The 16,411-nt window shown below is 55.2% G+C and overlaps 1 protein-coding gene across 3 annotated transcripts in view; it reads left to right on the top strand.

Moving 5' to 3' along the window:
- Positions 1–5,855: 5,855 nt before the first annotated feature.
- Positions 5,856–16,411, top strand: part of ADAMTSL2 (ADAMTS like 2) — a 32,299-nt gene continuing 21,743 nt past the window's right edge. For 2 of the 3 annotated variants that reach the window (XM_084797352.1, XM_084797351.1), the window contains exons 1-8: positions 5,856–6,047; positions 7,757–7,847; positions 8,453–8,595; positions 9,247–9,322; positions 10,412–10,514; positions 11,155–11,300; positions 11,428–11,551; positions 14,365–14,445. In XM_084797352.1, coding sequence (XP_084653478.1) covers positions 7,758–7,847; positions 8,453–8,595; positions 9,247–9,322; positions 10,412–10,514; positions 11,155–11,300; positions 11,428–11,551; positions 14,365–14,445 — 763 coding nt within the window. In that variant the 5' untranslated portion in view covers positions 5,856–6,047; position 7,757. The remainder of the gene's footprint in view (positions 6,048–7,756; positions 7,848–8,452; positions 8,596–9,246; positions 9,323–10,411; positions 10,515–11,154; positions 11,301–11,427; positions 11,552–14,364; positions 14,446–16,411) is intronic. The other variant, XM_084797353.1, reaches the window with a different exon arrangement.

The following is a 16,411-nucleotide window of genomic DNA, read 5'->3' as shown; positions in this document are numbered from 1 at the left end:
CTTCACCCCCTTTCAACTGCCAGCCCCACCCCCATCCCTTTCCAGAAGCACCCTGTTTGAAGTTGTCTGAGACTCATCTCGCCTGCTCACAAGGAAATATCCCACTTGAGACACCTGGTCCTGTCATGGTTCTGCCTAAGACTTTCCCAAGAAGCTTAACTATTCGAAGAGATGTCCAAGCTGTCCATGTCCATACCCAGATGTGCACCCAGCCCTTGCACATGCTACTCTCAGAACCAGCTTCTTCCGGACCTCCAGCTTCAGGACAGCGCTTCCTGTTCCCTGCTGTTCCAGCTAAGGCTGGACAGTGTGTCTGAGGTGAAGCCTTCTGTGATTGACAGTTGGTAAGCTGAGGGGTTTCTCCGCTCTTCCTCTGGCGTGTCCCCTGACCCCACATCCTTCCTATCACAGCACTCAGCATTCTGAGAGGGATGCTGGTGTTGCACTGCTTGGGTCTTGAGCAAAGGATCTGTCGTCTGCCTGGCTCCCTGCCACAGTCCCTTCAGGCCCAGCCTAGTAGTTTGTGGGTCTTTAAAAAAAAAAAAAAAAAAAAAACCAGAGGAATGAATGGCTGTTAAAAGAATGAATGAAAATCCAGGGAGGTGGGGCTGATTTCAGTCTGGCTTTCTAGGGGCCAGTTCCCTTTCCAAATGGGAAAACCAGTCCTTGCTATATGAACCCTGGTGATGGGGGCTGGGGAGCTTCATGGTTCCCCCTGAGCGACTTAGGGGGCATCGCTTGTGATTCTCACTTCCTCTCTCACTGTTCCACAGGCCTAACTCACCTTAACTTCCCACAGTGTTCAAAGGGGGAGAAGGAATAGACTAGATGTCAGGCACCTGGGGATGTGGTAAGGAGCACACACCCCAGAGCCACGAACCCCAGAAGCAGGAAAATATTCCACAGTTGTGTGTGTGCATGCGTGTGTGTGTGTGTGTGTGTGTGTGTGTGCGCACGCGCGCGTGCGCGTGTGTGTGTATGTGTGTTGCAGCTATGAACTCCAAGCCAGGCTGTTAGTTTCAGAAAGAGAGGGAGGGAAAAAAAAAAAAGGAGGTAGGGGAGAAGGAAGTGGAGCCATAGTGTACGTATGTTATAGCCATTAAAGAGGAAGGGTCTGAGGAGGGATACCCAAAGCAAAGAGATAGGTGGCTGGGCCTGGGGCAGCAGGAGAGTCCCCATGTAAAGGCTGGACTGCACGTTGCCCTCCAAGGGGGTGGATATGTGTGGCTCCCGTCCCAGCCTGGCTGCCTGGCCACAGACCAGCTGACTCTGGAGAAGGCATCCAGTCTTGAACAGGACTGAAATGACCCTTGGGTCTCTCCAGAGCAGGGGAAGTGATTTGCCTAGGGGCTGGGCTTGGGTTAAATAGAGTAGAAAGGGCAGGGAGCTGTTCTGGAAGATGGTGCTCCCCTGGAGGCGCAGGGGAGGTGCCACAAGTCCACCCGGGCAGGCTCAAGGCCAACAGATCCAGGGACTAGCTACCCTGGTTCTTCCCACCTTTGAAGGCCCCATCTACCAGCCCCCCACTACCTGCTCTGTGCTGTGACCAACAGACCCCAACAGCTGTGCCTCAAAATCATGAGCATCCTGAAGAACACAAGCCTGGTTTGGGGTGTGGCTGTTTCTCCATGGCATCGGATGTGCACATGGGTCTTGAAAACCTCCTATACTCTCAGGGTCTGTCCAGGGCTAGCCATTGGCCAAGCGGTCTTCACGATGTGCCTGACTCATGGGTCTCTGAGCAGCCAGCAAGTGAAAACCTCTGTCCTTCTCGTTTTACAAGGAAGACACTGAGGCCCAGGGAAAAGCAAGAACTCACTCAAGGTTACCCAGCCGTATCAGACTGTCTAGTCTTGCCACTTCCTCTCATTTGTCCTATAAGATGAGAAGGGCCAGCTCGCGTGCCTTCGTGGCTTGGTTCCTGAGTGGACCCAGTGAGCTCTTGGAATGCCATGGCTTTTGTGACCCAGGGTCCCAGATGGCATCCCTTCTCTGCCCAGCAGGTGACATGGTCCCAGTGGAACCTTGTAAGCGTCGGCCTCTAGGCCATAAAGCCTGGAGTAAGGACTGACAAGTTGGTTCCCCCTTCCCTAGCCCCTCGGCAGAGGGAGTGGCTGGGTTTTATAGATGTGCTGACATGCATGGAATGCTGAGCTCTCAGCCTTCAGGACAGCTGTCTGTCTGCCCAGCCCAGGAGTGCCGTGCCAGCTGCTGTATTGGCCTCTTCCAATTTTTGAACACCCGGCCCACAGTAGTGGGTCACCCCAGAACACAGAGGCCTTGTTCCTGTCTGGGATCTACTGAAGTTACCTGGAAGAAAAGAACAGGTTTTATGTCTCTCGAATTCTGTCTCTGAGGTCTGCACCTAGGCAGCCAATCGGGGCTCTGTCTGTGTGCAACACAGGGACTATAATTGGCAACACAAGCAGGACACCCCAGCTCCTTAACACTTGCCAGAAGGCATGGCCTGCCACTCCTAGTGTGCAGATCGTAGCTGCTTTCTGGCCCCATGAACTTCTGCTAGCAACTGCACAGGGGTGAGGGGCTCCGTGTAGGCCAGCCCTCTGCTAAGAGCTGTGCCGTCTGCTCAGTGCAGTGGTTGGTCCTCACGCTGGGAAGAACTGCTGCCTTCTGGACCCAGGTGCTGGATCAGGGCTGGAGTTGGAATCCCAGATTCCCTGCTGTTCCCTACCCTACAGACCGCCTGTCAAATGCTATCTACTCTTTGTGGCCAGAGGAGACAGCCACAGCCAAGGATCTTCTGTGGACCCAGGAACTTGCACATGTCTAAGTTCCAATATAGCCCTCAAGTTTCTAGATTTAATTTGGCTTGAAAAAGCAATTCCAACCCTGCCCCCCACCCCCCACCCCCGCCATGCACATTTTGACCTCAAAACCCCAAACTAACGAAGAAAAGGTCTAATCAAACTTTACTTTTTGTCATTCCTTATTGCATACACATCTCTCAGTCCTTGCATTAGAGAACACAGGCTAGTGGTAGAGGGGTTGCTGGGGGTGCCCATGGGACCTTCTCCTGGACTTGCAGGTCCACTGGGATGTCCCTGGTCTTTGCTGATATGTCAAGAGCAACCACGGGCAAGTCGTGATGTCCCGGGAGGTTGCAGTGCCAACATTCCCTGGCTAGCAACAGCTCAGTTCCAGCCACTCTAATTCTGTCCTTGACTAGATTTAGGGACAAAGAAGCGCCCCCCTTTCTTGTGGAAGCTCAGACCACAGTAGCCTGAGGGATCTTACCTAGCCATAGGCCTGGGTTCCTCGACTTGAGCTTCATATGTGAGCTTCACAGAAAAGCCAGTATAATTGAATGAGATAGGTAAGGAACTCAGAAGTCGGCTTTGTGGTCCAGCCCAGGCGTCTGCAGCCCCCTTGCTGGGCAGCCTGCAGTGGGTGGAACAGCAGTGACTCAAGATTGTCCATCCTTCAGTTTTTAGCTGAACCTCAGAAAGAGTCCCAGCCTCAAATCAGAGAGGCCATTTCAGCCAAATAAAGTTATGGGTCTTTGTGGGGAGCTCCAGAAAAAAAGTGTCAGAAAAGCACATTGGAGGTCTGAGCATATGGAGAAGAGCTGGAAAGGACCAGACCAGAGGCCTGGCTCAGTGGGCTCCCTCGCACCCATGAGGGTGGATACTCAACTGTCAAGTGCCTTGAGCCAAAGAAGTATAACATTAAACAAGTGATACAAATGTCGTGATGGGCCAGGAGAAACGCGTTGATAAGGAGAAATTCTTGTCCCACTTTCTGAATGGGGACATTTTGCACTGAGTGCCATAAATCACCTATGCATGTAGCCCAGGGACCCACTGTGTCCCTGTTCCTCACTTGATCCACCTAGCTTCTGGGGCCCGAGGTAGGGGAGAAACCTGGTATGTGTGTATGGGGTGGGGATGGGGGGGGGGCGGGTGAATCTTTTCTGTCTCTCTGAAATCCTCAGCCCATTGTGGACCAGGTAGTTATGACATGGCTGCCAGGGACTCTTGAGTCTTGAATAGGAAAGGTCCTAAGAGCCACATGTAGGGAGGGGACGGCACAGCTAATGCAAGGGGGCCAAGGCCTAGAGGGTCACACAGTGGTGGGGTCCCAAAGCCAGCAAAACTGCCTCCATGGCTCTGTCTTCCAAGCGGCCAGGCTATGGCCTGTTGTGTTGCCAGGCCAAGGGAAGATGCTGGGTGGTTGTGTCAGTTGGATGTGGGGTCCCTCCCAAGGGAAACTGTTAGTCACCTTGGCACTGGGGCGTGTGGGAGCCAGAGTGCCAGGAGAGCTTGGATCTGTTCCAGAGTGTACAGGGCCTGGTAGTAAGCCATAGTGGAGGAGAACAGTGGCAGAGGCTTCCAGGATAAGGAGAGCTGATCTGTGTCTGTGAGTGAGAACCTGTGCGTGCGTGCGTGCGTGCGTGCGTGCGTGCGTCCTGTATGGCAGGTTATAGGATGTCTGTGCTTCAGCTTACTGGCCCAGGGGGCAGTGTGGGCCTGAGTAAGGGTCAGGGGAGGTCAGGCTGACAAAGAGCAGAAACTGAATACCCTAAAGTCATTTGCTGCTGGACATGGGAGAGTGAGACTTGACACCCCCCCTTGCCCCGCCCCCGCCCTCAGCTCCTATCAGGGTGTAAGATGAAAGAGCCAGCCAGCACCTTTGAAGAACCAGACAGAAGAAGAGGGCGTGTGACAGAGGAACACTGCAAGCCGTACTTGTCACAGCTTTGATGTGTGGCCTTAGACAGGTCACTCCATTTTCCAGCCTCTGTTTCTCACCTGTAAGGTGCCGATAATGATGCCTGTCATCCAAGAGAAGCCTCACACCGAGGCTGGGTGTTTCTTGTTTTTATTAGCTGCTTTGTTTCTGGACTCTGGTGGTCAGACACTGTGCTTCCCCAGGGTACAACTCTTAGCAGCCCAAAGAGGCAGCCGAAGGTGCTCGCCATCTGGCACAGAGGGAGGGGAGAGGCAAGAAGAGGACTTCCAGTCCCTACTGTAGGGCTGGATATCTGCATTGTAGAGGCAGGGACATGGATGAAATGGCTGAGCCCTCTTCTGGGATGTTGTTCCAGTATAACTTGCCCTTTGAAGGTGCCTGCTTTCTGAGATGGGGTGCTTCCCAGCGAGCCGGATATGTCAGAGCAGACACTCCAGAATTCAGAGTCCGCTGGGATTCGTAGGTGGGACTGAAGCTGCGGGCCCCTTCAGCTCCAGCTCAGAGAACGAGAGCCCTGGAGTCCAGCTTGCTAGCCAGTAGCTGCCCAGCTGGTGTGGGGTCCAGCCAAGCTGGTACTAAACATCTGCTGATCACCCCATGCCTTCCCTCAACCCGGTCCTCATAGGCTGCTGGTCAGCAGGCTGTAGCCATCTCTTCCTCTCCCTGGAGCCATTGGTTGTGGCTCTCCCGATGCCCCTCAGTTCCTCAGCTGTTTAGGTCTGTTTTCCAAGGATGGAGGGTGGCCCGGACACATATACCATCCAGACCTTTGTGTCTTTCCTGTGAACAGGAGCCGCAGGCCTGGACACCACATGGCTTCCAGCCCCCTCTGGAAACTGAAGTTACATGGGGGGGGCGGGGGGGGCTCCGCTCCACCACAGCCAACCTCCCTCCACATGTTTCATTAGGGTCAGTCACTCTGGACCCGGGCAAATAGTCTCAGGCTAACTCACTGCTCCTGGACTGTGGTGGCAGCCTCCAGCAGGCAGCTGGACAGCCTGGCCCCGCTCCAGAGGCGCAGAGCGGGTTAAAGTGTGCGCCCGGCCAGCCGCCAGCAGGCTGGGCGGGGGAGCAGCGGTGGGAAGTGTGAGTTCCTCCCCGTCTGCCTGACAGCTATAAAGGCAGCTGCGGCCACAGAGCAGCCACTGGGCTGAGCGCCCCTCCTGGGAACCCCCTCCCTTGAACGCTCTTTGAAGTGGGAGAGGGAGGCCGCTGGGGAAGCAGGACAGGAGACAGACAGAGCCCGCACATCTCTGCACTCACCTTCCTGCACGGTGCACCTGGCAGCTAGCTCTCACTCCTTTCTCGGGGAGGACAACCTGCTGACCCTGGGTGAGGTAGGCCACCACAGATTTGTCCCTGCTTGTGATTGTAGTCTCTGGGAGGTGTGAGGTGTAGCTCTTCCCTGGCCAGCCAGCTGTTCAGAGTGGGGCTGGGAGAATGTCCTAGCCCCTGGTGAGGGTGTGCAACCACAGAGAAAGAGGGAGCAACCTGCACCACACAGTGGCAGGGTGGCCCCGAGGCGACAGCCTCCGGTACTAGCAGTTGCTCTCTGTGCTGCAAACCCACGCTGTGGGCCTGTTGAAGGTTTTGGACCCTAGGGAGAGATGGATCCTGTTTGAGCTGGACTTGGCTGGAATCCAGCAGTGTCTGAGAGCCTTAATGAAAACCAAATGTGAGGCTGACTGGGCACCTGTCTTTGGCAGCAGCAGGAACTGGGGAACCATGGAAGCCACTGGGACTGTGTGGGATGGGGACTCTGGGCTGGGGTAATAATGAGATGGAGATGGAGACATGCAGGCGAGGTTCAGACAGATGGGGTAGGGGAGGTGATGGGGAGCGGCTGGGATAAAGGGGACTCATTTCAGGATCTACAGTACCGTCGCAAGCCTGTGTGAGCGCATCTGGCTGTGAGGGTGTCGCTGGCCTCGCTTCCGCACACCTGTAGGTGCTTGGAGAGAGAAAGATGAAGAAAGAGGGAGGGAGGGAGAGAGAAGGACAGAAGGACAGTTGTCATCGATGCTGCAAGGGTCCAGACAATCTCCAGACTTTCTTCCCCTGGAATTACCGGGTGCTGGGCTGAGCCACTAAGTTTGCTCTGTGATGTGGGGGTCGTAGGCTGTCTTGCTGCATAGCTTATCCTAGGGCTTGGGATTTTAACTCATTGTCTAATTTACTGGCTGATGACACCCACCTGAAACAAACTCTGGATAGAGGCCATTAGCTTCCCTTCCTTCTAAGAGAGGGTTGGCGCTGAGGCTCATGGGAGCGGTTCTGAGAGGTGGGACAGCAGGGCTGCAAGCTCTCTTTGATTTGATTCACCTTAACCCTTGGTGGGTGTTTGGTTTTGAGGGGCTAGTTTGTTGGGAGGGAGTCAGGAGCAGGGGTCCTGGGCCATTTACACACAGGCATAAACTGTGTCTCCTTCTGCATCTCCCCCACTTTTCTCAAGAGAGAAGGGCCCAGACTCCTGAACTGGGGCTCCTGTCCCCCATCTGAGGCTCTGAAGGTATTCCTCTGAGAAGGGAAGGCTGCCATTGCCTGAAGACCATGAGGCAGGGGACAAGCGAAGGCAGGGAGGAAAAGGAAGGATCCCCTCCTATAGCTCATGAATTCTAGGGAGGAGGTCGTTCCTTCAGGTAACCAGCCAGTGTTAAGCAGGGAAAACTCCCAAGGTGCTCTGGACAAGGCAGGGGGCTGAGCCCCGTTCATATCTCTCTTTATAGTGACCTCTCTACAAGGCTGGGCCTCCCACCTCCTCTGCCGTCTCTGTTCCCCACAGCCACCCTCCAGGGGCAAAGCCTGGCAGAAGTCCTCAGAAGAAGGGTGGCTCAGACTTGGCACTCATACCGTCCCTTTGTGCCTAAGCAGGGCAGACATCTGTAATCACTTACCAAACTGCTTGCTGAGCCCAGATGGATGGCTCAGTCTTTCTCAGATGGCAGCGGCTGCCATAGGATCCCAGATAACCTTACCACTAGGAGCACTGGGAGACCCCCCCCTCCCCCAGGGCCTCACCTGGGAGTGATGGGATCTTGCTTTGCAGGATGGACAGCAGATGGCAGCATTCACACTGGGCTTGGCCATTTCTGGCCATGGCACTTGTGGCTGGGGGTACGGCATCTACTGAGGCCTCGGTGAGTAGTATGTAGCATGTCCGTCGTCATCGTCCCTGATGCACACCTCCTCTGGGTTGTCAGTCAGGTGGTGACCTCACTCTCAAGTGGGCTGACTTGGAAGTGTTGTGTAGTAGGGGTGGCCACATGGCCAAGGGTCCCGGTATTCTTTTTGTTCAGAGAGCCGGTCAGACCAGCCCCTTCCTTCCCTGGCATTCTGACTGTCCTGGAGTCCCTGAGCAGCTAGCTGGAGAGTGAGGTGTGTCTGGTGTCTCTTTCAAGCAAGGGTCTTGAGGAAGGCAAGTGGACAGGAGGCGTGTGTGGGGTGAGGCTGCAGATGCAGGTGAAGTTGTGGGCTGTGAGGAGAAAGTAAGACAGGTTAGATATGCATCATGCACTCCCCAAATCCCAAGATGCTCAGGACTGAAGATGGGGGCGGGGTACCTGTGGTCACCAATGGTGGCGTTCTCTCCAGGCTATCTGAGAGACTCCACCAGCAGCCCTACAGGAAGCTGCACCATTTGCTTTCCCCTCAGCTGCTAGCGATGCCCTGTGTTTTCAGGAAGTAGGTTGCTTCTGTGTGGTGGTTGAGCCTTCTGCTCACTATTGGGGGGCTTTTCACCCAGGACAACAGCCCCACATCCAACAGCCTGGAGGGAGGTGCTGATGCCACTGCCTACTGGTGGGGGGAGTGGACCAAGTGGACAGCGTGTTCCCGAAGCTGTGGGGGTGGGGTGACATCCCAGGAGCGCCACTGCCTGCAGCAGAGGTGAGTTAATTGAAACCCCAAGTTTTTGTGGGAGAGGGGCAGCCTGGCCCGCACTCTGGTGGCTTTTCTTCTAAGCTTGCATTTGATGTACAAGGGCCTCTCTTTCTACTGCCCTCCACTGGGCATGGGCCGTCTGACAGATTCTTGGCAACAGTGTTCTGGGGTGCCTGAGAGGGAGTATCAGAAAGCAAGATCCGTTTTTAGGGTCCCTTTACTTCTGTGGCATGAACCGAAGAAGCAGGAAAGAGCCCAGCACAGGCAGAGTGTTAAAAAGCCTTTGCTCTCAGAGGTACCTGGGTTCGAGTCTCGCCTCTGCTACTTCTAAGCTGTGTGAACTTGGGTAGGTCACTTAACCTCTCTGAGCATCAATTTCCTCATCGGTGGCATCATGTGGAGAGTATGACGAAGCCAGCTCATGTTTCTGGGCACACATGATACCACATGAATTTGCATGTTAGCACAGGCCTCTGCAACATGGTTGCTCCTCGTTGGTTCTGTACAGTACAAACTCTGTTGTTGGGAATATGGAGAGGAACCAGGTGCCATCCTAGTGAGTCAGGGAAGCCACTGGAAGCTAGGACATGGCAGAACAGGTGTCAGGACCTATGGCTGCCACTCCAGCCCTGGCTCAGTACCTCATTTTCCCACCAGGAGGAAGTCTGTCCCGGGCGCAGGGAACAGGACCTGTGTGGGCACGTCCAAACGGTACCAGCTCTGCAGAGTGCAGGTAAGGCCAGCTGCCTGCAGCCCTGAGGCCCTGCTCTTGTTCCTGGACCACGGACATCCTGTGCTGGCACTGACCTTTCAGGGAGAGGCCAGAGTAGGCTGGCTGGTGTCCAGGCTCACACTTGAGTCCGTCAGGCATTAGACGTTGCATGCTCTGGCCCATGCATGCTGGGTGTGGAAGCTGGGGACTCCGCCGCAATCCCACTCTGCCTTGGACATTTGCCCACCAGGCAGCCACAACAGCTGTCCCCTCTTCCTACCCGTGAAGCAGTCTTGCTAGGCAGCCTCCCTGGGCTTCTCTTGCCCCAGCTCTCAGGTGGACACCAAGGTGGCAGAGGCTTGGGGAGAAGCATTGATTCTGTGTGGCTTGTGTGGCGCGCTCTCTATGTGACCAAAGGCACGCTGAAACCCAGCTGCCTTTCCAAGAGCCATCGGGGGCGGGGGTGGTGGAGAGGCCAGCTCTCCCAGTCTTACTTGGCTTGCCTGGCTAAACTGCTAGAAGGGTCCGTCTTTGTGGACACACAAGTGGGGTTTCAGAGCTAGTAGCTAGTAGCTGCAGCTAGTCATGGTGTAGAATTCAGTGGACACCTGCGAGTTCCTGAAGGGGACAGACTCTGATCCAGTTTGGACTCCAGCTCCATCATGGGGAATTGTCCACTACACATTCGGGGTTCTTCTTTCATAGAGTTCCCCTCCTGATTTGGTCCCTGTGCGTAGCCATGAATGCACTGGATTAGCAGTAGGCACTCTGGGGATCTGTACGCATATGTGGAGATGCTGACAAGGTCTGCCAGAGGATGGGGGTGTGGGTGGGTGGAGCCACCGCCGTCCCATCCATTCCACAGCGTGGCTGAGGAGGTCAGAGGGATGCAGAGGCATATGCAGAGTATGAGGGAGGCTGATGAGGCTGATACTCAGGAGTACAGGAAGAACAGTCACAGCTCCATTCTGAGTAGTTGAAAATGACGGGGTAGAGTAAGGCCAGGAGCAGTGGGGGTTGGGAGCCCCCTGCCCCCCTCTGTAGGGTCATCTGGTTGTAGCTGCTTCCTGCTCAGCCCCTCCTGGAGCCCCGCCTGCCTTCTTCTTTCAGGAGTGTCCACCGGAAGGGAGGAGCTTCCGTGAGGAGCAGTGTGTCTCCTTCAACTCCCGTGTGTATGATGGCCGTGCCTACCAGTGGAAGCCGCTCTACCCAGGTACCTGAGCCTCAGGAATAAGCTTGGTTGTTGGGCGTGTAGGGAAACTGAGGCTTAGAGCTAGACCCTGTTGAAGGCTCTGGAGGTCATTTACAGGGCTCAGAGGAGACCCCACTTCTCTAGAAGAGGGCGTGGGGTTCTGTCCCCTCCCTCCCCCATGACCCACGACATCACCAGGGACAGATTATAGAGCTGAGTTTCCTGCAGGGCCGCCCTCAGAGGTCGGGACTCTCCTACTGTCCGCAGGGCTTGGACAGGAACCAGCCCAGACAACCCCAAACTGGGACTTGATAAGGTCCCATGGGACCAGGGGCATGTTTGCTGTTCCTGGCTCACCTTTCTACCTCCCTCCCTCTCCCCTCAGCCAGTGGAAGTGTTGAGGTGTTCAGTCCCTCTGCCATGGGAAACCCTTGTGTGGATGTCAGGTGTGATGCCTTCTCACAAGGAGGCAGAAGTTGGAAGCCAGAGCTTGGACTGGGCCAGAAGACCCGCGTCTCACTTCATTTCTGCTACCAATACTTTGTCAAGCTCCTTGTTTTCAAGCCTCAGTTTCCCCATCTATTTAATGGGAAGGGCGCTATCTCAGTAGGACGGGTGAATCGAGCAGGCCCTCCCCTGAGACCCTCTGCTCATCCCCCAGATGACTACGTCCACATCTCCAGTAAGCCATGCGACCTGCACTGCACCACTGTGGACGGCCAGCGGCAGCTCATGGTGCCCGCCCGAGACGGCACTTCCTGCAAGCTCACCGACCTGAGAGGGGTTTGCGTGTCTGGAAAATGTGAGGTTGTTAAACATTGTACCAAAAGTATGGCTGTTCTCACTGTGCTGGCCACCCTGCCTGTCAGAGGCAGTGGCCCCCCTGTGCTTGCCACAGTGCTCTCTCAGCAGCCTCTCTCATTGCTTCTTGCAGCCCATTGGCTGTGATGGAGTGCTCTTCTCCACCCACACACTGGACAAGTGCGGTGTCTGCCAGGGGGATGGGAGCAGCTGCACCCACGTGACAGGCAACTACCGGAAGGGCAACAGTCATCTTGGTAAGGGCGGGTGTGGCAGCTTGGGTGGGGGTATCCCTGCCCACCGCGTGCCAGGTAGGTGTCCAGGGTCAGCTGCTTCCTCTCGTGGGTTCTGTCATTCTCTGCCCAGGCCCAGGCAGAGGTGGCCCCAAAAAGGAGCTCTTTACCTCACTTGTATACCAGAGGACACTTAGCCGGGGGATCTCATCCGACCTTTGAGGCAGCCTTCAGGGAAGGCTATATCCCAGGACAGGGGGGTAGCTGAGCCACGAGTCATGGAGTGTGTAGACTGATTCTGGGCCATCCTGAGACTCCCCCTCTTGAGTGAGTGTTGTGTTTACTGACCCTGTCTTTGCCTCTGGCTCTGGCCCGATCCTCGTGTCCAGGATCTGTGCACTAGACAGATCTTTATGTGTCCTTGTGATGGTCAGTGCACAAGCGAATGCACTGCTGGGTCCCAAGAAGTGTGTGTGGTGTCAAACTAAGTTATCACAGAGGAGGGCAACTTAGCAGGGAGAAACTGAGGCCTAGTGTGGGAATTCCTTCTCAGGTTCTTTCAGGAAGGGAAGGGAGTCCTCTTGAGACACCGAAGGGCCCAGGAGGCCAGGAAGCCTTGGTTGCCCCCACATGAGGGATGGTCACTGAGTCCCTGCAGAAGCCACCAAGAACAAAGCACAGATACATGGCCTAGGGAGGAGATTAACACAGGAGAGTGGGCACAGGAGCTGCTTGTGTGTAGTGGGGTGAATCTGTATGCTTAGTGTCTCTCTCGTATGGTGGGTTTTGAGACCTGCTGAAGATGGGACGTGGTGAAGATGGGCTGTTTGTTTGTTCTTCCTCCCCGCCCCCCATTACCCTGCCTGTACAACTTTCTGCTGGACTCAGGGCAGAGATGGAGATGGAGGTCAGAGGCCAGGAAATGCCTCTCCTGGAGAGCACTCAGCTCATGTCAGATGCCACAAGCTGTAGACAGGCCCTGTGCTGCTGGTGGAACTCCCTCTGGGGAGGCTGGGGCTGACGTGAAAATGATCCCCCTAATTTGGCTGAGTGTTTCCCAACCAGGCACAAAGCCAGGTCTGTTCAGCATTAACTCATTCATATCTGGGACATTGCTATGAGGCCGTGGCTGCCACTATTGCCCAAACCTGCAGAGAGAACAAAGGTTTAAGGAGACCTGTGATTCTATGGGCCTGGGTCCCAGCCGGAGCAGCCAGGCCCTGGGTCCTAGCTGCAGAGCCACATGTGTGCCCCGACAGGTCTGTGCTCCCCAGCCATGTCCCGAAGCTCACAGGGGTCAAGTGTTAACTGCTCAGGAGTCGTGTGAACCACTTGCTAATTTAAAAATTAAAAGTCAAGGGCTGGAAAGATGGCTCGGTGGTTAAGAGTACTGGCTGCTCTTCCAAAGGACCCAGGTTCAAATCTCAGCACCTACATGGCAATTCACAACTGTCTGTAATTCCAGTTCCAGGGAATCTGACACTCTCACACTGACATACATGGAGGCAGAACACCAATACAGACAGAATAAAATAATAAGAAAAAATAAGAAAAATTAAAAGCCAGGTATGTGGTGGGGCATGCCTGTAACCCCAACATGCGGGAGGCAGAGGCAGGAGAATCACTGCCGTGTTTTACATAGCAAATCCTAGGCCAGCCAGGCTCACAAAGAGAGACCTTGTCTCAGCAAAATAACCAGTTAAGGCCTCCATCAGTATCTTGTCGCCTGGCTTGGCCATCATGAGCCTCTTTCCTGCTTTCCACCCAGGGCCACCACATGGGCATTTCTGTCCCCAGTTAAGTACAATGGGGCAGTGAGCACCACGTAAATAGTTCAATGCTACAGTTCAGAGTCCCTCACCCTGGTTTCCAAGGAGCCAGATGTGAGACACTGTCAGGGCAGGCTCTTCAAGGACCTCTAAGGTGAAGGTGAGGTCAGGGCCAAGGCGGGGACATCTGGGCCTGGGTGGCTTGCGTGTGGACTCTGCAGCCTTCTACTGGGGAATTCAGGAAAGCACTACAGTCCCTGTAGGCCACTGTGTCATTTGGTGGCGGGTGCCGGGGAAGGCCATTGTTCTTGGTGGGAAAGGGCCCTGGAAGAAGGTCACCTTCCTAGGATGACATGACACTGACTCTGCCAGTGCCTGTCCTTTTGAGACCACTCTCTTCGGCAGGAGATGGCTCTGATCTTGTTGACTGTTTTCTGCCAGGTCCCTTCCACTGGCAGCTGGTGGCAGCCCCACTCCTGCTCCCTTTTGTGTTTGGTGCTGTGTGGCTGCCTCCCCACCAGATCAAGGCCTGGAGGATGGGGCCTGAGCCCAGGCATGTGGACAGTAGCCCTTGGAGGGTGGCCGGCTTCTATTTGAGGCTCTTTGTGTGGATGTATCAAGCCTCGACCATCAACAAGATGCTATCAGGAGATGGAGCGGCCATTAGTCATGTCTACATAGTGCTGGTGTTGTGTTGTCTCTGGACGAGATGAGGAAAATGAAGTGACAAACCAGGGCATGACCCAAGTCTGTGGACATCAGCCTGTTTAATGTCCCTGTGGTCCACTGTGTCCTTTTGGAGAGGGCAGGGCTGGGGCAGGCCAATGGCCTTGGTGGGGAAAGAATGTACTTGGGAAAGGGCCCCAGAAGAGGGTCAGCTTCCTCTGAAAGACGTGAGGAGTTCATCAGGGCTAGGTGGGACCACACACTTATGGCTGGGACAACCCCTAGGCAGGTGCCCCTCACTATCCAGAGCTCAGAGATGGCGCTGACACCCAGGAGTGGCTTTGCAGGGGAGAAATGCCCCGCTGTCCCTGGCTTTGCTCACAGATGTTCCTATGCCCGCAGGTTACTCCTTGGTGACCCATATCCCTGCTGGTGCCCGAGACATCCAGGTTGTGGAGAGGAAGAAGTCAGCAGATGTGCTGGGTGCGTAGGTGGAGTTGAGGGGCACGTGCATGGAGGGAGGGAGAGGCCTTTGGTCTCTTTTGTGGGTAGTGAGACAAGCCAGGTGGAAAAGACCAGCTGCAAAGCCAGCTGTTGGGGATGGGGACCTTGTCCTTGGAGGTACTGGACAAGAGAGAGGGTGTGACATCAGACAGCGAGTTCCCCATCACTAGAGGTGCTGGTCCAAAAAGGATCCAGGAAGCCAGAGGTAGGGTCTATTGGAGGAGTGAGTCACAGAGCGGAGAGAGCCATGGTGGCCTGTCCAAGGTCACGAGCTGCTGAGGAAGGATTTGATCATGGGTCCATCTGTCGTGTCAGGCTGACTATGCTCAGTTTCCTGTGGGGAGCAGCACACTAGAGCGGAAGTGGCTGCTACCTCAGATATTCTGGAGATACTGCACAGTGGTGAGGCCCCCATGTTGGTGACAGTCTTTGGCTGGGTGGTGTGTGAAGCTGGAGAGTTGACACAACCTGGTAGCTGAAACTCCACGTGGGCAGGTACCAGTAGCTACGAGCCATTCTGCCCTCGGCTCTGTCCTATGTGGGACGGACCCAGGGTCCGAGCTGTCTTAAGGAGCAGTTCTCCAAAATGACAAGTCTTTCCTTCCTGCACCTCAGGTAGGTGAGCATGACAGCTCTATGGATCCAGAAAAGGGGAAGGGTGTGTGCTGAACATCCTCAAGCTGAGCCCGACATCGGGCTCTCCTGTCCTCTGCCAGGCTCCCAGGGCGTTTGCACATGGCTGGCCCCAGGCCCACACTGCTGGGGACATCTGTGGGCTGAGCACGGAGAGCCAGGCCTCCAGCCAGGCCGGTGGCTCTGCCGTCTGCTTGCTCACTAGGGCTGCAGGGAGGCCAGGAGACGTGTTTTCTGAGCTGGCTGCAAAGTTCTTATTCTTGAAGCAGACACTGGAAATACCAAGGGCTGGGAAAGCCGCAGGAAGGAAGGTCCTCGCTGTCAGGAAACAGGTTTTGGATGCGTGCCTCAAGCTGAACCCTGGCCACAGATCTGGAAGCTGAGTCGGGACAACCAGGCCCCAGCTGGACTTGGACTTGACGCTATGTCCTGACGTTATTACGTTAAGGGTATTTTTCAGACACGTCCTGCTTGTTGCGTCTGTCTGATAATAAATTAATTGCCCCGGCTCCTCTGCTTGGATTGCATCAGGGCCTTTGGAAACTGCACTCGCTCCTCTGGCGGGCCAGTTCCTGGAACCGGCTTTAAGGACGCCCTCTAGAAGACAGAATGTCCCCCAGTGCTGAGACTGCCTCCTCCCTTTCTTCTCCAGCCCTCAGCTGAGCTCAGAGAACTTTTACTTAGCCCCCTTAGCTTCAGGAGAGGCCAGCTTCCAGGCCAGTGTTTGGCCCCTGGGCGGCTGGGAAATGGGCTGTTGGGGCATTGTGAGCAAACTCCCTTCTGATTGCGGCTTTCAGTTGCCTCCAGCCATGTCCTGCCTGAGGGAAATGGTGATAGCGTGTGTCTAGACTCTGGTCTTGCCTGATTGCGCTGCAAGCAGGTGTTAAGCCCAGCAGGACAGACATACTAATTGAGTGATTAATTGGGCACCCCTGAGTGCCATTGTTTCTAATAGGAAGGCAAGGCTGGACAGCTCACGGTGGTCTCAGGGAAAGCCCTCTGGAGAACACTCCACACTGGCCAGGCCAGGTTACAGCCTCACTCACTGGGCACCCTGGATGAGACACTGACGTCTCTTTCTGGGAGAACTGAAGTTGGTATCACAACCAGGGTCACAGTCAGGTTGTACAGTCTAGTCTAGTATCTGGCTGGTACCTGTTGTTCATGGCTGCAGACCCTCCTGGTCCAGACTGACCGCTTGGCCATGGCTCTAGCTCGTTACCTGGCAACCCCTTTGGCCCATCCAAGGCAGCCAGAAGGGCAGGGCCAGCCTTCGCTGTTGGCTCTTCCAGCCACTCAGACTGGCCTGTGG

Source organism: Acomys minous, assembly GCF_964271855.1.
Source record: "Acomys minous genome assembly, chromosome: 10".
Taxonomy (NCBI): Eukaryota; Metazoa; Chordata; class Mammalia; order Rodentia; family Muridae; genus Acomys; species Acomys minous.
The sequence above is the reverse complement of the archived record's forward strand: the minus strand, read 5'-3'. Positions and strand labels throughout refer to the sequence as shown.